Source organism: Penicillium oxalicum, chromosome III (genome assembly GCF_001723175.1).
Source record: "Penicillium oxalicum strain HP7-1 chromosome III, whole genome shotgun sequence".
Taxonomy (NCBI): Eukaryota; Fungi; Ascomycota; class Eurotiomycetes; order Eurotiales; family Aspergillaceae; genus Penicillium; species Penicillium oxalicum.
Window position 1 is genome coordinate 940,974 of NC_064652.1, and position 24,172 is coordinate 965,145.

Here is a 24,172-nt window from a genome sequence, read left to right on the forward strand (position 1 = left end):
ATCTCTATTATGGAATGGAAGGCATCATGGGTAGAAAGTCGAAAATGTCGTTTTGACCTTCTTCAAATAAACCAAACGAGTCCGCAATGGTATTAGAAACCGTCCAACTCGGGGCTTCCATGGTATCAGGGAGCCTAGGAAGGGCTGACCGGGCTGCCATGGATGAGTCGCCCCCAGGTGCGGTGATCGCATGTGGATCCCGATCGCCCCCAATGCTCAAATCGGTTTTGTGCCGTAGATCTTCGAGTGATCCCGATGCAGTAGGATGCTGTGTGGGGGCCTCGTGGTACCTTAATGAGGAAGACGCAGTCCCATTGTCTGGCTCGGACGTTTGACGCTCCTCTATGCTGTCTTGACTCTGTTGATCGCGACTGAATGATCGCTGGCTGGCAATGAGGGCGCGTGCATAGTTGACAAATATAGATACTGTGCGGTGGATATCTGGATACGGCGGCTGTTTGAGAAAGTCACAAATCTTCTCCGCACGCTCCAAGAGAACATTTTGGTCAATCAGCGTAGGCCTCCAGCGTGCGATGCGAAGTGCAAAGGTAGCTATGGAAGTTGTCAATAAAGCTCTCAAGGTCGCCAATACCATCATCAGTGATAGTCAACATACTAACAAAGGCGATGGTCAAAGCCGGGTAGGTAGGTGCCCATGGGAGTTGACAACGGTAGGCGGGTTCACCAATCAAGAAGGCCATCTGAGCCATGATGGTCGTGACCAGAGATTGCCAGAGACCCATCACATTCTGGTCGATCTCTTTGGACTCGAAAGTGGAGGTACCCGGCTGCAATTTCTGGATCCGTGCTAGAGATGAGCAGAGAACAAAGATCCGTGCATAGAGCAACATGAGCTTCAAGCTACTCCGCTGGAAAGCACCGGCGTGGAAGCCATTATCTTCAGTTTGCTGTTGTATTAGCCAAAAAAAAATATGTGAAGGACAGGAGTTTGGGCCTGAGCGGTTGACTTACTGTTGTGAATTTCGTCCCATGTTGTCCACCAATTTTCGAGATTCGTCATGATCGAGGGTAAATCTGTGCACACAATATCCCGTACGGAGCCCGAACTATCAATCACACCGCGTGAGTGGCCTGCCATCGAGTCAGCAAGGTCGCATCAAAGACAGAAGAAGTCCGATGGAACGTACCCCGAAGTTGATGAAGCTCGATAATGCAGACCGTCCGCATGTCGCATGGCAGAGACAAAGGATAGTCGAGAAATCTCCGGAGCTTCGTAACGTCGACCTCGGCGATACGGGACTTGCGGCCGGTCCCAGAGGCCACGTCTAATTCCAAGGTAAAACTGATGAGCCAGGTTCTTGTCTGCCACACCAGTTGCCTCTCGGCCATGGTAGCACTGAGTGAGCTCCGGGGAAGCGTTTCTTGGCCCAGCAGTGTGTCTAGAGATTTTTCAAGCCCAGAATCAAGGGCAGTGCGCAAGATCAGGGCGGTCGAGAACCACGTTTTCTCAGAGTATGCCGCCAAGAGAATCATGGCTTGCACGGTCTCAAGCTTGGTGGGCCGTTCAAAGAAGCTGTCCTCTGCCAACCTCTGAGACTCATCTTGCAGCACACGTTGCATGTGTGTGTCTCCACGCAAGTCCATGACTGCTCGGCTCGCGAGGTATATGATGACTGTGAAACAAAACAAAGACCGTGATCTGATCGAGTCGAATGTGTCACGTATAGGATCAAACAGTGGTAAGAAATTCTTGCTACCACCAATGAATCTATATTGCATCGACGGGTCAGATTTTTGACTCAATAGGAAAACTCTCTTCATGTTTCGCCCAGCAATGGTCTTTACCTTTCGTACATCACTCGGGCCTTTTCTTCACTTACAATACCTCGCGCAATAATATCGCCTCTCCCGTCGCCCTTGGCCGAGCTGTCTATGAAAATCTTGCCAGAACAGAGTTAACAAGTACGCCTCATATGCGATGCCCTCTTTACACTCCCTCTTCAATGTTACTTTGGTGCTTACATGGTTGCTATCAAGAAGATTCACAGACATTGAATGGACTGCCGAGGCCGGAGCAATCATATCATTAGGACTGAGATGCTGCGAGTCTGGTCCCTGACCATCTGTCGTTTGAGATCCGCGTAGGTCTCTGAACGCGGAATTATCATGCACGGAATCAATTGAAGTGTCAAAGGGATCATCGTGTCCAGAGAGTGAGGAATATTCATGCTCCCTTGATACAGGAGTCTGGAGTCCACTACGCTGACCGAGTGGAGATGTCACCGTCGAGCCACTGGCAGATGTTTGCACGATGAGTAATTCCCTTCTTATTTTGGGTATTCTCCGAATCTGAGATCGCGGATTTCGGCAGCACTTACCGCGCAGGGGTGGTTGCCTTTCTTCGTCGCTCACTACGTCGTCTGCCATCTTCAATAGGATCAAGAATACAATCGCGCCCAGCCGCACGACATCGAAAGCATGGCATCTGATTTGTAGCATCACATCGCGATTTGATTCGGCGACACCACCGGCATGCTTTGAAATAGCGGATTGGGACGTTCTCCGCTCGAAAGATCATTTCCGAGCCAAGCGCACTCATGGCTGCGTGGATGTCGAAGACCTTGAGCCCGGGAGAGTCTGGTGATGTGTCCGCTTCAATGTTTATATCCCTGCTTCATGCAGTTCAAGGACCACAAGAGTACCACTCCTCTCTGGTGTCATCTGTTGCGAGCCTTTCTGATTGCAGCGACCGATCGGGGAATGTATCTCCGGTCACGTGATATTCATCAATCGTGACGGCTGAGGAAGTGTCGCCCGAATGTAGGTACTGTACATATTGAATTGTTCCTAACTAACCAGTTTAGGACCATTTGAAATATGCAGCGTTGTTTCAAGCTTTGAGGAATGAGCGTAAAATTTTTTTTTCCGGGTCTGAGCAGTGGACTAGAGTGGTAAATATATGTGCCAGATCATCGGACATGCCTCGACCGCGCCTTGGATCTTACATTTGTAGGTACTCACCGAGCCATGCTGACGCCCGAGGACTTTACGTGCGCTATGCGGGATTTGGAGTCGCAGATGTGACATTTGTAACGTTTCTCATATTTGAAAAAGAAATCAAATCTATATACATGGCATATACGCGCTCAAGGCTCCATTGCCAAAAAAAAATTAAAAAGCAAATTGCATCATATCTACAGCATCATGTTTCAAGGGACTGATGCAAGACGCTCGTCCGATACGTCTCGTTCCGTTGAACCAGTTCGTCGTGTGTGCCGTGAGCGACACACCGACCTTCCTCAATGAGGAAAATGCAATCCGCTCGGTGAATAGTGTTGAGACGATGAGCGATGGCGATGATCGTCGTGCGACCAGCCAGTGTGTTGAGAGCATCCTGGATCTTTTTCTCCGACTCGACATCGAGTGCACTAGTCGATTCATCCAGCAGCAGCATCCGTGGTCGCCGGATCAAGGCCCGTGCAATCGACAGACGCTGTCTTTGACCACCTGAGAACTGCTTGCCTTCATGAGTACAATATGTCTCATACCCGTCTGGAAGGGCCTCGATGACTTCGTGTATGTTGGCCATGCGGCAGGCCTCCTCAATTTCTTGCTGTGTAGGTTGATGCCCTGGCCTTGCACCAAGGCCTATGTTGAACGCGACCGTTCCCTCAAAGAGCACGTTCTCTTGGGGCACAAGGGCAATTTCATCCCGGAACTGCGTGCCTATTTGCCGGGTGATGTTGACACCATCAATGATGACCGATCCAGATTCGGGCCGATAGAATCGCTCCAACATGGCGAAAGTGGTGGACTTGCCAGAGCCACTCGGGCCGACTAGCGCGTAGAACTTGCCCGGTTGAATGTTCAGGCTGAGACCACGCAGGACTGGCCGTCCAGGGCGTGAAGGGTATTCGAAATGCACATTTTGCAGCTCCGCTCCAATTCCACTCATGGGTGGAGGTACTCCCGGGGTCATCATATCAACCGGTCCAGACTGGCCCTCTTCGATATCCAGGTTCTTCTCACGAAGCTGACTGCGGTCGTGCTTTGCATTGTCCAAGCCACCCGAGTTCAATTCGTCATCAGCGGAATGTGTTGTCAATAGTTCGGCAATGTTCGACGCGGCCAGGCCTGCTTTGGAAATATCGGGTGCCAGGGCAAACATCTGGCCGCAAGACTGGGAGCTAAAGAGAAGCGCTGGGAGCACGATAAAGAATTGTGTCTGCGAGTAGAGACCTTCCACAATTTGTTTCGTACCCCACCAGTACGCCAATGCGTAGACCAGATTGCTGATGCTGAATGCCAAGGCGAGGAAAAAGTTCCCGAAGGCGATGGACCACAATGTCTCCTTGTAAGGTGCCTCTAGGGCTCGTTCATAAAGTGTGCAGCACTGTTTCTCGAGCGAGAATGCAGAGACCGTACGAATGCTATCAACTGCTTCCACGGTCAAAGCAGTGGCCTGAGTAAAGGCTTTTTCATGGCGTTCCGCGAACTGTGCTTGGGTTCGAAGCTTCATCATCCCAGAAATCAGTAAGACGGGAATAGTGGGAAGCAGGACAATAGCAATCTTCCAGGCTATAGCAAAAGAAACGACTAGTCCAGCAATCAAGTTCACAGCTGTGGCTAGAAGGAGACCAATCGTTGTACCTGTGATACTGCTCAACGCAGTAGCATCGCCAGTAATGTAGGTGATGAGGGTTGCAGGGGTCCTGTCTTCCATGCCATGCCACTGGACGGTCTGATTCAAGAGAGACCTCAATGACAGAACACGAATGCGATACAAGATCTTGTCTGCTGCCCATCCAAACGCACAGCCTCCAACAATGTTGGCGGAGAACTCCACTAGTGCCATGATGAAGAAGAGCAAGCCGTAAAGGTGACCGCCATGTCTGATGCCATCAGCACCGACACAGGGGTTTAAAGTGCCGATCGTATGTCCAAATATGACCGCTTCTGCAGTATAGCTGCCACCGATCACCACAGACATCGCCAGACCAAGCACCACATAGCCCAAATTGGGGCGCAGCAAGCGCATGGTGAGCCGTGTCGTGAGCCATTTGGATCGGACTTTTTCGCCCGAGTCTTTTCCCCGATGGGTAGAGAAAATCTTCCACTTCCTCTTGGGTGAGTCTTCGCTCGCGGTCGATGCAGACGAAGGTGAGCTGCTGTCCGTAATTTTGCCAACAACATTTACGCTCATCAGTTTTTCGTCAACTTCAGTCAGACTCTCTCGACCATCGGGTAGGCATTCATGAGCTTCGAGGATCCTCTCGTCTGGAGGTATCACTGATGAGCTCAACTTTGAGAGATTTTGGAGGCGGACCATCTCAGAATAAGGACCACCCCGATTGATAAGTTCGGAATGGGTGCCCTCTTCAATCACTGTGCCCTTTTTCATGAACACAATCTTGTGGGCATCTTTGGCCGTCGCCAGACGATGCGCAATAGAGACCATGGTGATTTGTCCGGCTAACTTTGCGAGAGCATCTTGGATCAACTTCTCGCTGGTGGAATCGAGAGCTGCAGTTGCCTCATCAAGAATAAGCACAGCCGGCTCGCGTACCAAAGCGCGAGCAAGTGCAATACGCTGCTTTTGGCCACCACTCATCCGACTTCCAGATGAGCCGACCTGAGTTGCCAACCCGTATGGAAGTGCGTCGATGAAATTCAGGGCATTGGCGTTTACGGCTGCTTGTCGAACCTGTGTGACGATGCGGGCAACTTCGGGGTTGACTTTCTTGAGCGCTTCGCTTTCGGATACGCCTCGGCGTATTTCCTCAACCAGATCTTCCAATGATGAATCGAGAATGTATGGCACCATGCTTTGGTGTCTTTCATTGCCAGATGTTATGAGTCCATATGCAATGTTCTCCAAAATGCTGCGGTTCAGGAGAGATGGTTCCTGCTGAACATAGCCAATGTTTCCACGAAGGTATCGTACATTAATATCTTGGAAGTTTTTTCTGCCGATTGTGATTTCGCCAGTATCAGGGTCGAAGAAGCGTTCGAGAAGAGCAACCACGGTGGACTTTCCTCCACCCGATGGGCCAACGATTGCGGTATGTTTGAGAGGGGGAATAGTCAGATTGACCCCTTGTAGGACAGGTGCGTCAGGCCGAGAAGGATACTTGAAGTGAACGTCATGGAAGACGATGTCTTCAGAGTCGAAGGGTGCGAATCGGTCTCCACTGTCGTTGGTTCCATCGATCTTAGACTGTCGCTTGATGACCGCCATGAGCTTCTCAGATGCACCCGCTGCAGCCGCGAAGACGTGTACAAAAGGCGCGACTTGACTGAGAATGAAGGAAGCGTCAATCAGGACAAAAATAACCGTGTACACCGCACCGACAGAAGTGCCATTGCCACCGTTCTCCACCGCATCGGCAATCAACCGTGAGCCCTCCCAGAATGACAGCGCATTTGCGGCATAGGCAATGAAGTATAGGAGACCAAGCTGAGCAGCATGAGTACCCGCCTTCTTGAAGGCCGGCATCCGCGACCCTGACAGATAGCTTGCGTACAGCTTTTCCAGGCGATCATTGGAATTAAAAGCATGGACCAGGGGCAGGTGCGACAAGCTTGACGAAGCGATCGATGTTGCCGCGCCGACATGCTCATCGATCTGACTGGCATATTTCTTGATATAGTCCCCCCCAACATACGACATGAAGAAGTAGCAGGGCACGACCGAGACCAGCATGCCAGCAATCTCCGGAACTTTGATAAAGGCAACGATGTATGCGGTGACAAAGTACGACAAGGTGCTGATGACAAGTCCAACCTTTTCAGAGGTGCCCGCCTGCACGACTTGAATATCTCCTACCAGTCTTGAAGCGACATCACCTGCCCGCATGGCCTCAATGAATCCGGTCTCTTGCCTGATAATACTTTCAAAGTATCGTCTTCGATAACGTCGCGCAATTCGCTCACTGATATAACTCCAGCATCCGCAATGGATGTAAATGAAGCAAAAATTGGCGATCGTGATATAGATAACATAGAGCACCTTTTGGCGCACGCTGCCTGAGACATCGGCCCCCGCTTGTGCCGAAGTCGAACAAGTGGCAGTATTCAGGTCATTGATCAAGTCACCGAAGACGATACCAAGAAGGGGAAATGGAAGACCAGCTGCAATTGAGAAGACCACACCGCATATGATAAGCAGGACATCGGTTTTGGTGTAGTCGAGAGAAAAGAGGAGACGAATGTAGGCAAAGGGCTTCCCGCCGGCGGAAAGGCTTTTTTTCAAGCGATTGATCTGGTAAACGGACTTAGCACATTCAGCCTTCAAGTATGTGCCACACTTGTCAATTGGCTTACCAGAGACGATGGTTTCGCAGCCCCGTCGGCATTCTCCGGTGTGCGATCTGCCATCGTGGGCTGCAGGTCAGGCGAGCTGTATACGAAGACCTCAGACCCAAGACCTCGGCTGGAACGATGTCAACAATCTAGCAACAAAGTCTCGAGATTGGCGCCTGCCTGGACTCAAGAATGTTGTTAAGATCGTTGTTAAAGAAGCCAATCACTTCGAACGTTGATAAGGCAGGTCTTTCAGTAGATGTTGGACATGATCACAATGTGTACGGACGATCACAACATCCAAACTACACGGGAGATCAAGAGGGGCGCTCAAGAGTCAGATAAGAGAGAAGAAAACCCCCAAGATTTGGTTGATCAGTGTCGACGTCCCTCGGTAAATCGGGAGACCCGGTGATGGGCAGCACACTGACACAGCGCTGGACTCCGACCGCGGGCTCAGAAATTGACGCCATTATGGGACACGCCCTCGAATCCACCGTGGGGCTAGAGGAACCTTGAGCCCCCCCCTGGACCTACGAATCGTGACATTTTGTGCGCGACACGCTTCGGACTTTCCAATGCCGGGTGGACAGAGAAAGGTGGACACCGCCGTGGCGCACGATAATCCCGCATTGCTGACTGCAGGGTTCCTAACGGAGTCCGTTCAGCAGCAGTCCGCTTAGGAGGTTTTATTATTGTGTGTAATATTGTGAAGAAACCCAGAGAAAGGGAAAAAAAGCGGAGACAGCGCAACCAGCTCCACCGAAGATCAATGCCCGACTGCGCTTCGCCACTGCTGGCACTTGCGACCATCTAGCGAGCGGCACAGTACGTATCTTCTTGAGACTGCTGAGGAACACGACCATCTGTCTCAATGGATGACGGTCATCATAATGGGGCATCCATGCAGCTGCGCAATGGACAGTCAAGCCAGAATCTTCGTATTCGACTTGTGTGTTGTACTGGAGTACAACACACAAGTCATCGGCAGAACCCAAGCGCATCAGCCGGCACCAATACCATGTCTCGAGTGGATCACAGAGGAAATTTGGTTCCGTAACGAGAACACGCGCCAGTCAGCCTTTTCTTGGCTTCTGAACTGGACGAGGAAAGTGATCAGGAAGATCGGGGAAAAGAGAACATGGAGTGACCGCAAACCCCCGAAATTTTGGTGGAACCGCGGCCAACGCCCCTTCCGTGAGTCCGTAACTGGCCCGTCGGAGGGGAAGTTGGAAATTTTTTTATCTGATGATCTAATCAGATCGATAACGATCAGTGTTCGGGAAAACTCCCACACTGTCGAAGCAAGACATCACCATCGCGACTTTGCAAAACTTGAAAAATCTTGTCGAATGGATAACCTTATCAAAGTTGTCATGTAGATCATGTTGAGGAAAACTTCTCAGGAATATCTCACCCATTCGCGAAATGTCAACTTCACCCCTAGTCGGCTGCCGAGGTCACTCGCAATGGATGGAGCCGTCAAAAATGTGCAATGATCACAAAGGGGACCCCTAGAGCCCTGTCGAATTCATGCCATGGACCCTGTTTCAGGCATTTTCCGTCCACAGAAAGCATAATTAGTGCAGCAGGTCCAAGTTCTGCCCTCGAGAGTTTGATGGAAAACCAGGGGACCTTGCTCATTATCGATGCAGGCGACTCCAGACGTGGTATGTATATCCAGTGGCGCCCTTCACCTCCAGCACACACACACTACTGGCCCAAGAAATTGGGCTTAAAAGAGTATCTCAAAGAAGTACTGTAATATTAAATCATTGATCGCGACCTATCGGGCAGAACTCATACCACATCACCACATGAGCGGTGTACGCTACAAGGTTCGCGTTTTAAAGTCACGATGTACCCCTACATTTCAAAAGGCAGCACGCAACTAGAACACTGGGTGCCGCAGTCTATTACCATTCAATTTATTTGGACCTTGTCAAATATTACATACGATATTTCCATACTCTTCGCAGATCTATGATTGTCAGTTTTTACTGGCAGTTCGAGGCACGAACATACAATTGCTGAAGCATTCTGCACCGTTAAATCAGACCCCCACCTCCTCTCCTATTCATACTTCTTTACCTTCAAAGTTTCGCATCGAAAAGCCCCCTTTTGGTGAAAATTTTGTAGAAAGCAGAGAAACAGAGACTTCAGTACGTATTGGAAACTGTCAGCATATACTCTCCCTGTTAGGCAAAGCCCGAGGTACCGGCGGTGATGACAGCATTCCACTCGGGTTTTTGGTAGGCTCAGCGTGGCGGCCATGCGTCATTGAAAGCACCCGCTCTCTCACAGCAGCGACCGGGCATTTTCACCTGCAGTTGGAGATCATCTCTGATTCAGGCTCTGACTCTGTGCTATCTTGCCCCCGGCGGTGGCCCCCACCATGCCATGAAGAAGATCTTCAACCGCCACAACATCCATGGTAGCTGCTGCTTACTGTGTACACAATGCACAAAGACATGATCCTGCTCGAACACTGACCGCATAGTCGTCTACAGGGATTATACATGGCCAACGAAGCGCAGGATGAAGAAAAAGCACTGTTCCCCGTCTTAAGTCCCTTCTCTCAGTCCAAGCAATTGCTACCCTCGGGCGCCGTCGGGTCCTGTGCTGGATATGCAACATTGAAGAGCCCAGCGACTAGCACTGTGGTTGGTACTTCAGCGACACGGCGGAGCATCCTAGTCCTACCTACGTTGTTTGAGACTGGAGTCTGAGCGTTGTGGCAGCTAACCAAGCGAGTTGAATCGCCGTTTGAAGCAAGGTCCAAAGGGCTCTCTACCCCTCAAGAAATCCAGATGATATGCAAGGTTGCTCAATATGTATTTGAATCACTGGAATGGAACTCCTCAACTTTTAATGTACCGAAAAGTCCCGCTACCTAGCCTTGGCGCCACTCAGTCATGGGAATTACAAAAGCATGTTTGAGAAAGAGGGAATGGGATACAGTGAAAGAAGAAGAAGAAGAAGAAGAAGAAGGGAGGAGGAAGAGTAAGAGGAAAAAGAGGGAAGAATCTACAAGGAAAGCCTTGCAGGAAAAGCAGAAAAAGGTTTCGCATGATCGCGATACTTTCAGCAGCCTCACCCACCGCCAAGATCCCACACAAGATGTATCAATCACTGGGCACGACGGGCCATGAAGTACGTAAGCAGATTAAGTGAGCCTTCGCCGGCGGGAGGTGTGACCTTTTGCACTCGTTCGGGGCCGAATTTGATATTGAGCAGGGTACACAGCTCAGTGGCTTGCTTTCGCACGCCCGGTCGAGCATGGCCTAATTGCTGGCTGACCACTGTACCAATACGAGCCAGACTGTCGTCAGAGAGCTCAACGGGTCCCTTTGAGAGCGCTTGATGGACGGTGGCCAGTCCCATGATAATGGATCGCCACGTGTCATCACCCATCCCATTGTTCACGGCATCGCCCGGTTCAATGCCTTGGAGCACGCCTTCAATCACTCTCTGCGGAGAAATAAGGAGAGACAATTGCTCAGCCACCTCTTCCAGACAAGTCACAAAGTGGGAGTTGGACTCGTAGTAGCGTCGTGCGCGGATCAAGGAAGCCATAGCGGCCACATCGTAACGGTGGAAAAGTGCACTGGTCCGAAGAAGCATGGAACGTATCGTGGCCAGTATTTGCGTCTTCACATCATGGTCTTTCCGATTTAAGGGAGCTGCCTCGAGCTCACGTAGTAGGGCCTCCAGCATTGCGTAGTATTCCTCTTCACGCGAGACGACCGCATCGCCGTGATAATGATATAGTCCCTGTAATTTTCTGTATCCAGAAATATCCATGTTGTGCGAATTGATGCGAATCAGCGCCTTATTCAGCATCTCTTTGGCATTGCCGGGGTCTTTGGAGCGAGGACTCGGGCTTCGGTGCCGCTCAGCCCATTTCCGCCGATGGCGGAAGGTGGGTTCTTCAATCACCGAGGGTGCTGGTGAGCCCTGTGATCGACCTCTGAATTCCACCGGAAGCCGTGAAGTTGACTCATTTAGAGACATCTCCTCCAGCGCCGCGGGCTTCAGTACAGAACGCGGAGTAGTGGTGACCTCTTCCACCTTGGAGGAATGTCCAAACACGTTCTCATCGTTCAGACTCCGAGCGAAAGCACTCGGCGCGGCCGGTTTTGGTGGTGACGGAGTCCGCAAATTGCTTCCATTCGGGGATAGGGCGGGATGAGCATGGCCTCTGGTAGGGGAAGGAGTTCCCCGAAGTGGCGTCTTCTGAGGGGAGGGGAATCGTGCTTCATTGGGACCGTCGTTGTGCAGAATCGGATTCGAGGCCAGCTCTGACAAGGTAAATTTAGGAGGTGTCTCCGGGGCTGCCGGTGAAACCGGTACGGGATCGGCGCCCAGTTCATATTCGTTAAGTTGATGAGCAGGCTTTGATGGACTGGGGTCCCGGGATGGGGACAACTGAGGCGTTTTTGGCTCTGCGGGAACCGGTGAAGCAGGGTCCTCATATATGAGTACAGGCTCCGGATGTGACTTCACTTGCGGTTCAGCTGCAGCGTTCGGAGAAGCAGGATACAGTGGCGCCCCGTGATCCGGCTCAGCTGCATGCGGAGACGCTGGTAGAGGGATCGTTTCAGGAACGCGGAGGGAAAGCGGCTCTTCCGCGTGCTCGGAGCGGAGTTGAGGAGTAGCGAGATTCTCATGTGAAGAAAGAGCCGGATGTAATGCGGAAAGAAATTTGCTCTCTGGCAATATCGGCGCTGGGTCGTCGAGCCTGCTCAATGGAACCTCGTGCGAATCATGCGTGGAAGAGTAGGGTGTGGCGCTTTCACCAGATTCGCTATGGGAACGACTCGCTGCGGCCAAATCTCCGTGGGACTTGGATTTGGACAGATCGAGTTTCTTAGGCCTATCTCTGGTTGTCCCCGATTGTTCAAGCTCTTGGGGACGGAGGCGTGGCCCAGTCGCAGGTTTTGAGGAGGGCGTAGTGGCCTTCGTCCGCATTGTCCTCGGGGAGCTAGCAGTTTTCCCGGGATTTTGAGCGGCTCTGGAATCCGGTCGGCGGGCGTAGGGATCTGCAGTTGCCGGACGACTGATCTCAGGCCGGCGCGGCTTCATGGCGGGCCGCATAGGAGCAGATGAAAGGGAAGAGAGGGGTGCAACGGTGTGCATTGTACGTGCGGATGGCCTAGACAAAGCATCAGAGTCGACAAATGCGGACTGAGCAGATTCTGGTCGCGACGGTGGTAGAGCTCTCTTCCTAGCTGCGATAGCTTCTTTCAAGGCAGACCGACTAGCAGCCGGGCCGGCCGAGACTTTTGTCGGCGTAGAAGCGCTCTTGGTAGCATTCGGATTCGAGGAGTCTTTCTCAAGCAGAGTTCGAGACTTTGCATCAAGGGTCGAACTGATTGCATTTGCTCTGTCCGGCCAAACTTTGTGGAAGGTCCAGAATGTACTACGCACGGCTTCTCGTACAGCAGGGTTTGCATCCGCGAGACCCCGTTTGATTGCTTTTTCAACAAGATCAAGGCCACCGCCATGCTCGACAGTACCTTTCTGGTTGGCTTGTCTGTTGATCAAAGTTTGTAGCCATCCCGCGGCAAACAGTCGCAATTGCAAATTCTTATCCTGGGAAGCCCATTGAATATGCTGCAGAATGCGAATGTTGTAAGACACACTCCCGATTACAGCATCCACGGTGGCATTGCCATTCTGAGCGGCAATCTTCTTCAAGGATCCACAAAGCTTCATCAAGTTCTGCATAGTTATCTCAACCATATGGTCCATTTTTGGGCCGCAAGTTCGGGCAATGTCTTGGACCAAAAGACAGCCATTAGTGCAAAGTGTTGTCCTAAGGGAATGAACAACCTTGAATATTCCGTCGAGAAGAGTCTTCACTCCGTTTATGTAGCTTTGAGTGAAGTCATGTGGCCCATTGCCCCGAGTGAGACGGCGGAAAAGAATGACATTTTTCTCCCGTTTCAGCCAATTGTCCTCGGATTCTCTACCGTCGAACCATGGGAGCATGTCTCGCACGGTGTCATCAATATCTCGGGCTGATGAGACTAGCAAGGGCTCAATTCCATCGTCTTCGTATGAGGCTTGCGGCAAGCTTTGCGACTCAGCCGCCGGAGTCTTCGGCCTGGAGGGCGCTTCTGTGGGGGCAGGTGTGGATCGGTCATAGTGGCTTCTTGACGACTCGGGCCGATTCCGGGTCGGCTCTGATTCTGGGCACATGTCAGCACAGTGTAGACGAAAATTGAACGAGATTGAAATTCTTTGGACTGTACCTTCTTCGACTAAGTCTCTGACGTTCGATCTTGACGACATCACCGAGATGGGTCTTTCGGCGCGAGACATGGAACGAACCGAGCTTGGAGGCTCCGAGTCGGTCAACCCGATCCCTGAGAGGATGGCGTTCGCAATGGACTTCCGCACGCCCTGAGCTAGCAGCTGTTTCTGCAGGTCAGACTTGGCTCGTGCGGGAGCGTTCCTGTGACTCCAAGTTAGCGTGAATGGAAGACAAAGTCATGAATATCAAAATTTGCGTACCGGAATAGTTCGACAACCACTAATCTCGCCGTATCTCTTACGGCGCTATCTGCATCCTCCAGGCATAAGACTAACGAAGGCACGTACTGACGAAACAACAGTCCGTGGTGTTTGGTCATCTATGATAACTTTAGTCAGCGGCTTTGAGCGCTCAACTTAGACTTGACAGTCTGAGGACTCACGTTCGAGAGCCACAACATGCTCATTTCTCTGGCCCGGGAGTTTTTGCCGGTCAATGCAGTCTCCAGGACATAGTATTCGACGTCACTAGGCGCCACAGACCATAGCTCCGTGAAAATAGATGCTGCTTGCGATCGAATCCGCTCTTTGTGATCTCCCAGTCGTTCCAAAAGGACATGATAGAAGTTGCGCGCCTGGCTCACTATCCATTGTTGCTGGTCTTGAATTGTCAGACGCTTGAGAAAATGGCCGAGGGTCGAAAAGCCTGCTCCTAACACAGAGTAGTGCTGAGACGTCAACGCCAGGCGAAGGGTGTCGAAGATGATCGGAATAGCGCCTTCTGGAACATTCTTTTGCTTAATGTCCGATTTGATGGCCGTCAAATGGGCAACCTTGGCATCGATAGACACGTTCGGGTTTTTGAAGGCTGCCAAAAGTTCTGCAGCTTTTGCCTCCATACTGAACGCCCGTACGAAGTATTTGATAGGTGTCAGGCAGGAAACATGGGAGCAACCAGCAGGCTGGGTGCGAGCGGACAAAGTCGATTCGGTCTGTATTGGTCACAGCAGATGTGGCGTCTGTCGTTCCGAGGGTCGGGCTTCTAGAGATTGATTAGCATCAAGCAGTATTATGTCCATGCACGCCGAGCACTGTGAGCGCACAAGCTTGCAACTTTGTGGTCAGTGCTTGCGCGCGCACGCCCGGGCTTCGGCAAGACCGAGGCGCAAGAATATGGCTAGGTAGTATAACCCAGCTTCCAGAGCTGCAAAATGGGTGCTGAACCCCCACGATAAGGACTTGGTGTAAGAACTGGGACTTACAATGGAAGATGCGACGGTCCTGGAGCAGGAAAGGAGGAACAAAGAGTGGGCGCAAATCGTGGAAGGTGGGATGTTGACGAAGGTTACGGAAACTCGGAGTCAAGGGGCGATAGGCGCGGATAAGCGCGAGCGGATCCACCTGATACGACAATCTTTCTTTCCAGGCGAGCAAGGTCGATAGATTGGAAGGGGGAGGCGGCAATTGATTCTCGTGGGAATGATGGCTTTGACACTGATGTAGATGTTGTGGGGTAGGATTTTAGTTTTCATCTGTGGACAAAGTCTACGCCCAAAATCCTATTGTTGGTCAACCGCGAATGAGCCTAACCCCCGCCTGACTTTCAATGCCCGTTTGTTGACATTGTGGTCGCAAAGGGCAACCGAATACGGCGCTCTTTGCTAGGCACAACATCTGAAAGTAGAAACACAACAACCGCACACTGTCGGTCGGAACATCTTGAGCTTTGTCTGGCGTAAGCGGTAGTTCAGTCTCTATGGTTTCCATTAACTAGGTCACTCTAGCACCCCGTGAGCGGCCTATTCATTGCCCGAATAATCGCGCGAGGGCTCTCTGGCGGATCTTGACCTGAAGAAATCGGATCTGCTCTCGGTAGACGTATGAATATACCTCGACGCGGGAACCCTTCTAACATACTGCTCGCCCATCTGCACATACCTCGAGTTTCATCTGTGTCAATGGCTTGTACATATCAATCAAGGAATACTAGTCCGTGTATAGTACCTATTTGTGCTGTTCATAAGGTAGGTGAATAAATTGGGGTTTGGATTGTGTACGTAGGTGACCTAAAGTATTCCAGTAGTCTTCAATGACATCGATAGTAGACTTCCTTGGTACCGGGCAATACATCCACCAGCAGAGCCCGTCGGATTCAAGCCCTGTTAAATCAATATATACCTATCGGCGCTGGTTCCAGAATGCATCCATGTCGTCAAACTGTACCTATTCCAACCTATAATGGTTCGTCCAGTCCAAATTCAAAAATCGACAACATTTGGCGGAATCCGTAAGATTCCAATCCATTCTTCCATTTGAACGAATACTTACATTTCCACCACCAATCAAATTAACCGAATTTTCATGGCATTTTCACTCTTGAAAGTCAAATTATGCCCGGCTGAAACAATGTTACTGAGTGATCGCCTGGCTATGCTGTAGCCCTTGACGGGTGATGATGCTCCAGACAAAAGGTCAATAGGTTCAAGAGTGGATTAGTGCATAGATCACTCCCCCGCATTCGCCGCACGGCTCCTTTGGTGCTTACTCCTTCGATACAATGTCGGGATCAAGATCAGACAATAATCATAATTTTTCAACTTGGCATAATCACCCTCAAAAGCCCAGCCTCGGACGAAACGGAGCAACCGATAACCGGCCGCACCTCTTGTACTTGACCAAGTCTCTTCAGGGTCTCGAATCCCACCATTGCAGATATGACTGAGACAGCAACGCCGACCAGCTCGGACCGAGCGCCCACAGAGTCTGCAATTCCAAAAGCCATTTCAATACACAAGGGATCACAGACATCAGCGTATAGGGGACAAGGAGACCACCAACGAGGCTCAAATCAAAAGGCACATGTGGTTCAGCCAAAGTACCGCCTCCACGCTGAGGACCTTCGTCATCCAGAATCAACAACCTTCTTCAACTATGTCCCGGACTTGACTGCGACCCTCGATACGGCACTTGAGAACATCATCAAATACCTCTATACGCCTCCCAAAAGTCCTTCGCCAGAGGAGACAGCAGCTTTACCGCGACGCAAACATCCGCACTTTGTCCCATCTATTCCTCCCACGCGCTCAGTGACTGTGTTTCTGCGGGATTTTAGCGGCGTAGCCTATACAACGGGCACGGAGCTTGATAACGACCACAAAGAAATCCATCTTTCCTTGCCCTATATCAGTCATTGCAAGAACGGTGCGGCGAAGGCCGACCCGGTGCATGAGCTTGCTGGCGTGCTGACACACGAGCTCGTTCACTGCTACCAGCATACCTCGCCGCCGGATTCTGTGAAGAAGGGAAAACATGTCCCTGGTCCTCCCGGTGGCCTCATTGAGGGGATTGCTGATTTCGTTCGCCTCAAGGCTGGTCTATCTCCGCCCCATTGGACGCGACCAAACTGTTCATCGGCTCGAGAAGAGAAGTGGGATGCTGGTTACCAACATACGGCGTAGCGTGGTGCGTGGATAGAAGAAGAATGGGCAGGTGAAGGCGCAATCGGTATGCTCAATGATCGACTGCTACGAGTCGGTTATGTCGGAGAGGAAGAAGGCCAGAACTGTGGTAGAGGGGAAAGTTTCTGGGAGGGTCTCTTCGGCGCCAGTGTGACCGACCTGTGGGGGAAATATGGGAAATGGCTTGATGACGGTCAGACGGCAAATTGCAGTGAGAAGGAGAAGGATGGGTAGAAAGAGAGAGCAGTCAAGTGGGTGATCACGGTTCGCAGTCGTTTCCAGGGAAGGTGAATTCAAGCTATGAGGAAGATAGTGGTCTAGAATTTGACTTGATTTTTAGAATACATTTGGGGCGGCCATCTTCGTACACCATAATTTGGGAATAAATGTCTCAGTACCACAGATCAATAGAGAGAAAAATCGCTGAAGAAGAGCGGGGGGAGGCGTAGCGGGATACATGAGATGATGAAGACCACAAGAGTTGAAAATGACAAACAGAGTGATGAAGGAGGTCCCGGCAAATAAGAAGACACCAGAAGAAACAGAGGAATCACAATTCCCATACTATACAATGTCCAGTCATGCAAAAGACAGGATGAAAATTTCTTTTCCCCATTTGCCTATTTCCCATGCAAACCCACAGCACCGAGAAAAGTCCGTGGTCCAAAAAAAATCAATCAAGTAGGAAAATATAAAAAGGGGGGGTATTCATCTGAAAAACTCCGTGATTCGGGGCATCTTTCAAACGATAACTTCGCCCAGATCGACGTAGACAGGTTTCCATGGAGCTGCCCCCTCTTCCTCCATGGAGCTTGGAACGCGAACATTGAGAGGACTGTAGAGATACCACCCCTTCAGTGCAGCAAGAGCTGCGCGTTCCCGGGCCTCAATCAGACTGGCGCCAGCGCCCTCACCCAATTTGTCCTGACCGGAGAAAATGCCCACCACAAAGACGGGGTGACGGCTCTTTCGGCCAGTCTCGCTGATGATTCTGGCCACAGGCGGCTCGAAGTTTTCGCGAGCGCAGAGGCGCGCCAGGTCGCGAGCTGGCTGGGAGAAGTTGAACAGCTGAGAAATGTTCAGGTGGCGAGACAGGAAGTGCTGCTCGAAGAAGCGCTTGGCAGCGGGACGTCCGGCATGGAGATAGATAGCACCCATCACGGCACGGACAAAGGTGGCACTGGCGAGCTCAGCAGTGACCCCCTCTCCCGACGTGGCGGGTCCCTTGATAGCATCACCAAATTCGTCATCATAGAAGATCTTCGAGGTGACGGTCATCCTCCATGCTTTCTGTGCCGCATATGGACGGGGCGTGCGGTTGTTATTGTTGTTTGTAAGGTTCAAGTCGCTACCGGGTGCGACTCGGCGGAACTGGAGTAGACCAGGGTCAACCTCTCCACCGGGCAAGGACGCGTGTTCCACACCCCATTCTCGAGCCATCGCTGCGAGCGTCTTGGGGCCAGCATAGGCGTACATGGCAGCAAAGATCACGGTCAGGGGGAGGCGAGGATAGGTGCAAAGGAGGTGCTCGGTGGTGTAGTAGGTGAGAAGGTCGTGACCGAGAGTGGCGAGCGATTCGTTGTTGAAATCGGGATTAGAGTCTGCAGACGCATCGACCAGGGCCCGCGCGAGAGTTTGGAGAGGAAGTCGTGAAGGAAGGTATAATCGTGCATGGAGAGCCGCGAGTTTAGCGGAGTTTAGGGCCGCATCAGCTGGGGGAGAAGGATACTTGAGCATATCCTTGCGTCTATGGGCACTTTTGACGTGCTTCATCATGCCGACATCCTCAAAGTCAACTTCTCCAATTGCTTCTCGAGAGCTAGCATCGGTCTGCAGAGGAGCGACAGTTGACTGGCATCGCGACCCAGAAAGAAGTGTGTGTTGACGCAGCCTACTAGCAGTGCGAGCCCGGGGCGAAAGGATCGTACTGCTCCATCGCTGGAGCTGCACCCTCTTCATCTGAGCGGATGTGTGATATTTTGAGGACAAACGAGAGATGCGATAGACAAGCGGTCCACAATTCTCCAATGGGTCGGGGACTCAATAGACGTGCGGCCGGGATTGACGGGGAGGAGAAAAGTGAAATTGTCTCCCAGGTCACGGGATCTCTGGGTCGTGTGAGCTGACACTAGACCTCTTTGGGCAGGCTGGCCTTGGCATTCGACCTCCAATTGACGGCCCTTTCGGCAGCAACCCGCTTTCCAGATTGAACTCAACACGCTTCTCTCTTCAACTCTTCAAACACCTTCTCAAGTGCATATCATACACAATGGGTGGAGGTGGAAAGATTCCGTGAGTGCTGGATCTCTGAGACTTTCTGAGTGGTGGTCTAATCATGCCCCTGGTCTAGGTATCCCAAGGAAGTTTGGTCACCCGCCGGTGGTTGGTACGCCCAGCCAGGCAATTGGAAGGCCAACACTGCGATCATGGGTGCTTTCGTGATTGGTGTCGCTGCCGTCGCATTCAGCATCAGTGCCGACCGCGAGTACCGTGACCGGATGCCTGAGCCTGGCCGCTTCTTCCCTAGCCGATAGTACGTCTCCATACTAATTTCCCATGTCCCGCGCTCCTTCCTCGACTGACTGGCTCTCTCTCTCTCTCTCTTTCAAACAGCTGGAGCCGACAGATTCGCGAACACGAAAAGCAGCAGGCCGCGCAAAACTCCTCATGAGGAGCAGGTCCACGAGCCGGAAAAGGACGAGGGGTGGCTTTGCGGCGTGACAGAGCAGTTTCCTTAATATGTTTCTTCTATCATTTCATCATTCTCTGTGGCTGTATGACAACGAAAAGGGCGTTTTTTTGACAGGGCCATCTGATCAATTGATCATCCGGTGTCTCTGCGGAGACTCTTTGAATGTTTCATATAAGCGCTGCGTGTACAGGCGGATTCTTTCCGCGAATTCAGACTCATTCCACAATTCCTTTCTGCCAGGATCCACCACTGAGATTCGGGGGACGCCAATCTGCTCAACCACGAAGCCTGCGGCAACTGTGGCACAAATGAGGGCCATGGGCATGTTTCGCCGTGTTCCCCAAGCCTCGAGGGTCTCTTGCCAAGCGGGAGCAGCTGATAGAACACGATCAATGACATTGAAAGGCTCCCGTCCTGTGCTGACCATACCTTGCGCCAATCCTCCCAGGAACGAATTGCCCGCGCCGGTTGGATCGACAACAGCCGTGGCGCTAGAGAATTCTGGCTGATGATAGGCTGGTAGCCACAGCTTTTGCGCCCTGGAAAATGCGTAGCTTCCATCTCTCCCCGATCGTATTATCAGACATCCGTCCTGGTTGGGACCGATCCCAGCGGCCAAGATCCTATCCACAAGTCTTTGGCTTTCTTCACTCGCTGCGGACCATCCGCCTTGCTCAAACATCATTCCCAGTTCTTGATGATTGGGACTCACTACATCGACGACTCGAATGGCCGCGAGGAACTTCTCCTGCTCCTCGGGTGTGCAAAGATCCGGCACCGGCTCCCAGACGAAAATTGGCCGCGACATGGAATGATCAGCGGAGGAAGCCTTGCCTGCTTCGTAGAGTTCTCGTCGACGTGTCACGATCTCGTCCACGATCGACACGCACCGAGATGGAGAGCACACCATATGGAACGTCTTTGACCAGACCTGTTTGTCTGACAGCATATGAGGTTCCAATCTCAGCTTCGGCGTCAGGTATTTGAAGTCTGGATCCCTTTTCGTTAGCTGTGACTGTGCCTCTGCACAAGATCACGCCTTGGACATACCCCGCTTCTCGTCTGGATGATATCCATTCCACGCACGGGTGGTCAGCCTACTGTGGTCCTCGCGGATCACACAGTCTGTGCCCCATGACTTGATGCTGGCGAGCGCCTCTGGAGGGAAATCAGATCCCACATCGACGATCCAACTGACAGACCGCGCATGCATAGGTCCTGCGACCATTCGAGCGCCAACGACAGCGAACGAGGCCGCGCCCCCCAGAACATTTTTGACAGCCGGTCTGGAGCTACCGAATTCAATATCGTCTGGTTTTAAGAGTTTTCGTTAGCCCGGATCGTCATAATGCGGATATTATCAGCCAAAAAAAAGGTGTCATACCAAGAAAAAACATTCCCAAGGTGCAAAAGTCGGGCGAGCCTGGTTGAGGCATCGTCGAATTTTGCTCTATCATGATTGTCGAAATGCCTATATATAAATGCCTCTCAAAGTTAGTACAGATGATGGTTCAACAACATCAATTCCATGGACCTGACCAAATGCTGCAGCTGTTTCCGCTCACAATCTCACAATAGTGCCACCGATAGATGACCTTGAATCCTCTAATCAAAGTCCATCTTAAGTGTAATAAAAGCTGTAAATGCAATACCGGTAATACGCTTATCTGCGACGTCATTGGCAAGGTTCCCCACTATCGTACTGTATTGTTGCCAGCCCCGGAAGCTGCAACTTCAGGAGCTCCGACAAGGCGACCACGTCTCATCTCTTCTCTCGAACGCGCGTGCGCATTCGTTGATCCTGGTCAAAGTGTTAACCTGGCAGCCTGCAAGCTAGCTCTCGAACAAGACTTTGCTCGTCTAGAAGTAGACGTGATATCTCGTGGGATTAAGCCCACTCCAACCCCCTTTTTCCCTTCCTCTGCAACGTGTTGACCAACATGGCGAGTGGCACCCACATGCATAACTTCACCACCCTCATCAAGCGGTATGTGCAGCCTTGTGGATCTAACTATGGGCTGATGCGAGCTTCGCTTCTTTGTAACAGTGATGGCTCTGGTGTAATTCATTGCAATTGACACATGAGCAAACCAATGCTAACTATGGATTGTTGTTTACAGGCTCGAGGCGGCGACCTCACGCTTGGAGGATATGGCGATGAGCTTGGATGAATCCAACGCATCAAAAGGCACAGCTCCTCCGTCTGCGACTGCACCGGCCACCCCTGATCTTCCGAAGCCTGCACCACCACCACCTGCTCCGCCAGCAGCTCCCGCTGCGCCGCAGGTTCCTGCCCAAATCCAGGACTTCGACACATTGATTAAGGGAGACGTGCAGAACTTTGTGAACCTGGGTGAGAAGATTGGTGGCCTTGTGGCAGAGCAAGTGAGAATCACCTTCATGGTCCCTCCGCGAATTCAGCTGCGGCGTCAATCCTCATACTGATGCACGTGCGTCATAGTCGAAAGCCGTCCTGCAGGCCTTCCAGGCCGAGCGTACCTTCCTCTACGTCTCGACAAAAGCCAAAAAGCCCGATGTGCCGCCTCCGGAGCTGATGACTGATTTGCACAAAGCGTCCGATAGTATTAACAACATCAAGGAGTCCAACCGCGCTTCACCCCTGTTCAATCACCTAAGCGCCGTTGCTGAGGGCATTGTTGCACTCGGTTGGTTCTTCGAAAGCAAACCAGCAGACTTCGTGTCTGAAATGATTGGCGGCATTGAATACTACGGTAACAAGGTGCTCAAGGAGTACAAGGAAAAGTATGAATGTCCGCGATACATTCCATGTGCACGCCAGAGTCTAACATTGTCCAGGGACCGAACGCACGTCGAGTATATTCAAGCCTACTATCAAAATTTCAAAGCCCTTTCCGCGTACCTCAAGAAACATTATCCCAAGGGCCTGACATGGAACACGGAGTCCGGCCTTAGTGCGCTGGATGCTCTGAAGGAAATCAAGGGCGGATCTGCTTCAGCTGGCGGCGGTGCTCCTCCCCCACCGCCGCCACCACCTCCTCCTGTTCCCTCTGTTAATCTGCCAGGGGGTGCTCCTCCTCCCCCTCCCCCTGGCATTCCTCCTGCTCCGGCGCCGTCCGCCCCAGCGCCTGATATGACTGCTGTCTTTGATCAGCTGAATCAGGGTGAGCAGATCACGTCTGGGCTCCGCAAAGTGGACAAGTCGCAGATGACCCACAAGAACCCCGGCTTGCGCGCAGGTTCAACAGTCTCGGAGATTTCTGGGTCCATTCGGGCCAAGTCGCCGGCACCAAGCAAGAGGCCCAAGCCCGAGAGCATGCGCTCTCGCAAGCCACCACGCAAGGACCTCGAGGGCACCAAGTGGTTGATCGAGAACTTTGAAGGGTCCGAGGAGATTATCGAGGTCTCCGCGCAGCAGAACCAGTCCATTCTCATCACTCGCTGCAACAAGTCCATCGTGAAGATTTCTGGCAAGGCCAACGCCATCGCTATTGACAACTGCACCGGTCTTTCGATCATTGTTGACTCTCTCGTCAGCAGCCTGGACGTCATTAAGTCGCCCAAGTTTGCCCTCCAGATCGACGGTACTGTTCCAACTGTTCTTCTGGATCAGGTAGATGGCGCCACTGTCTATCTCGGTCAACAGAGTCTTGCAACGGAGATTTTCACCAGCAAGTGCAGTGCTGTCAACATCATGCTTCCCCCCAAGGAGGGTACCGACGATGACACTAAGGAGTGCCCCATTCCGGAGCAAATCAAGAGCTACATCAAGAATGGTGTGCTGGTTAACGAGATCGTTGAGCATGCTGGTTAAACTTGGAGATGGTGTGTTTTTCCGTCTTTGGGAATCACGGGAACCAGACAGACACTTGTCACTGAAATTCTCGTGAAGCGTGTGTAATTGATAATACATTGAGTCTCTCTTGTTTGATCAATCTTCCATTGTACAACCAATTCCATCCATTCTCGCCGAACTTCACCAGCTGGCATGATCTAGCGAACGGGCATATCTCATCGGACCCAACGAAATATCCCCATTTCACTGTCTATCACCTCAAATCAATGGTGGCATGGATCCCCGGCCTTTGATTCAATCAAAGTGTCTATTACAAAAGATGACCCACCTATTCCCACAAAGAATCAACCACCCCTGTAGATACCGTACCCAAATGTGCCAGCTGATAATTTCCGAATCCGCTTCTACGTTTATTTCTTTCTTCATCTGCCTCTCGAGGTTTTCCTTAAGGTGATAAAAATTGTTTCCAGCATCCATGACTGGACTCGATAGGTAGGTTTGAATCGTTCTCAGGGGAAGAAGCTGCTCACAGGCTGGATTGACATGAATTCCATTTCCTAGACGGGAAATCGATATGTATTCGTGATAACAAGGTTCTGGCCCCGGGTCTTGCAGATGATAGTTATACGCTGCTTTCTCCCTGTTGGCTTACAGTCCGGATTACTTTGAGGGCCTGGAAAGTGTTTTATGTAGCTAGCTCCAGCCCAGGTGGGTGTCGATAAAATT

General features: G+C 51.6%; 8 protein-coding genes across 8 annotated transcripts; 3 read left to right on the forward strand and 5 right to left on the reverse strand.

Annotated features, from left to right (window-relative positions):
• Positions 1-7: 7 nt before the first annotated feature.
• POX_c03814 (uncharacterized protein) lies at positions 8-1,605 on the reverse strand (the record flags this gene model as incomplete). Its single annotated transcript, XM_050112702.1, has 4 exons — positions 8-552; positions 617-898; positions 973-1,092; positions 1,149-1,605. The coding sequence occupies 4 exons, from the start codon at positions 1,603-1,605 to the stop codon at positions 8-10; spliced, it is 1,404 nt and encodes a 467-aa protein (XP_049970258.1).
• A 1,558-nt stretch (positions 1,606-3,163) lies between these two features.
• Positions 3,164-7,338, reverse strand: POX_c03815 (ABC multidrug transporter mdr4; the record flags this gene model as incomplete). The annotated part of the gene is made up of 2 exons (XM_050112703.1): positions 3,164-7,222; positions 7,285-7,338. The coding sequence occupies 2 exons, from the start codon at positions 7,336-7,338 to the stop codon at positions 3,164-3,166; spliced, it is 4,113 nt and encodes a 1,370-aa protein (XP_049970259.1).
• A 3,054-nt stretch (positions 7,339-10,392) lies between these two features.
• Positions 10,393-14,420, reverse strand: POX_c03816 (Protein stu1; the record flags this gene model as incomplete). Its single annotated transcript, XM_050112704.1, has 4 exons — positions 10,393-13,457; positions 13,521-13,723; positions 13,783-13,901; positions 13,965-14,420. The coding sequence occupies 4 exons, from the start codon at positions 14,418-14,420 to the stop codon at positions 10,393-10,395; spliced, it is 3,843 nt and encodes a 1,280-aa protein (XP_049970260.1).
• Positions 14,421-16,235: 1,815 nt separating this feature from the next.
• POX_c03817 (uncharacterized protein) lies at positions 16,236-17,213 on the forward strand (the record flags this gene model as incomplete). The annotated part of the gene is made up of 2 exons (XM_050112705.1): positions 16,236-16,877; positions 16,980-17,213. The coding sequence occupies 2 exons, from the start codon at positions 16,236-16,238 to the stop codon at positions 17,211-17,213; spliced, it is 876 nt and encodes a 291-aa protein (XP_049970261.1).
• A 507-nt stretch (positions 17,214-17,720) lies between these two features.
• Positions 17,721-18,938, reverse strand: POX_c03818 (uncharacterized protein; the record flags this gene model as incomplete). The annotated part of the gene is made up of 1 exon (XM_050112706.1): positions 17,721-18,938. One exon carries the CDS (start codon positions 18,936-18,938, stop codon positions 17,721-17,723), a length of 1,218 nt encoding a protein of 405 aa, XP_049970262.1.
• A 310-nt stretch (positions 18,939-19,248) lies between these two features.
• Positions 19,249-19,717, forward strand: POX_c03819 (uncharacterized protein; the record flags this gene model as incomplete). The annotated part of the gene is made up of 3 exons (XM_050112707.1): positions 19,249-19,271; positions 19,330-19,512; positions 19,627-19,717. 3 exons carry the CDS (start codon positions 19,249-19,251, stop codon positions 19,715-19,717), a joined length of 297 nt encoding a protein of 98 aa, XP_049970263.1.
• Positions 19,718-19,795: 78 nt separating this feature from the next.
• On the reverse strand, positions 19,796-21,107 carry POX_c03820 (uncharacterized protein; the record flags this gene model as incomplete). Its single annotated transcript, XM_050112708.1, has 3 exons — positions 19,796-20,661; positions 20,722-20,982; positions 21,056-21,107. 3 exons carry the CDS (start codon positions 21,105-21,107, stop codon positions 19,796-19,798), a joined length of 1,179 nt encoding a protein of 392 aa, XP_049970264.1.
• Positions 21,108-21,611: 504 nt separating this feature from the next.
• Positions 21,612-23,464, forward strand: POX_c03821 (uncharacterized protein; the record flags this gene model as incomplete). The annotated part of the gene is made up of 4 exons (XM_050112709.1): positions 21,612-21,658; positions 21,792-22,056; positions 22,133-22,434; positions 22,489-23,464. The coding sequence occupies 4 exons, from the start codon at positions 21,612-21,614 to the stop codon at positions 23,462-23,464; spliced, it is 1,590 nt and encodes a 529-aa protein (XP_049970265.1).
• Positions 23,465-24,172: the final 708 nt, after the last annotated feature.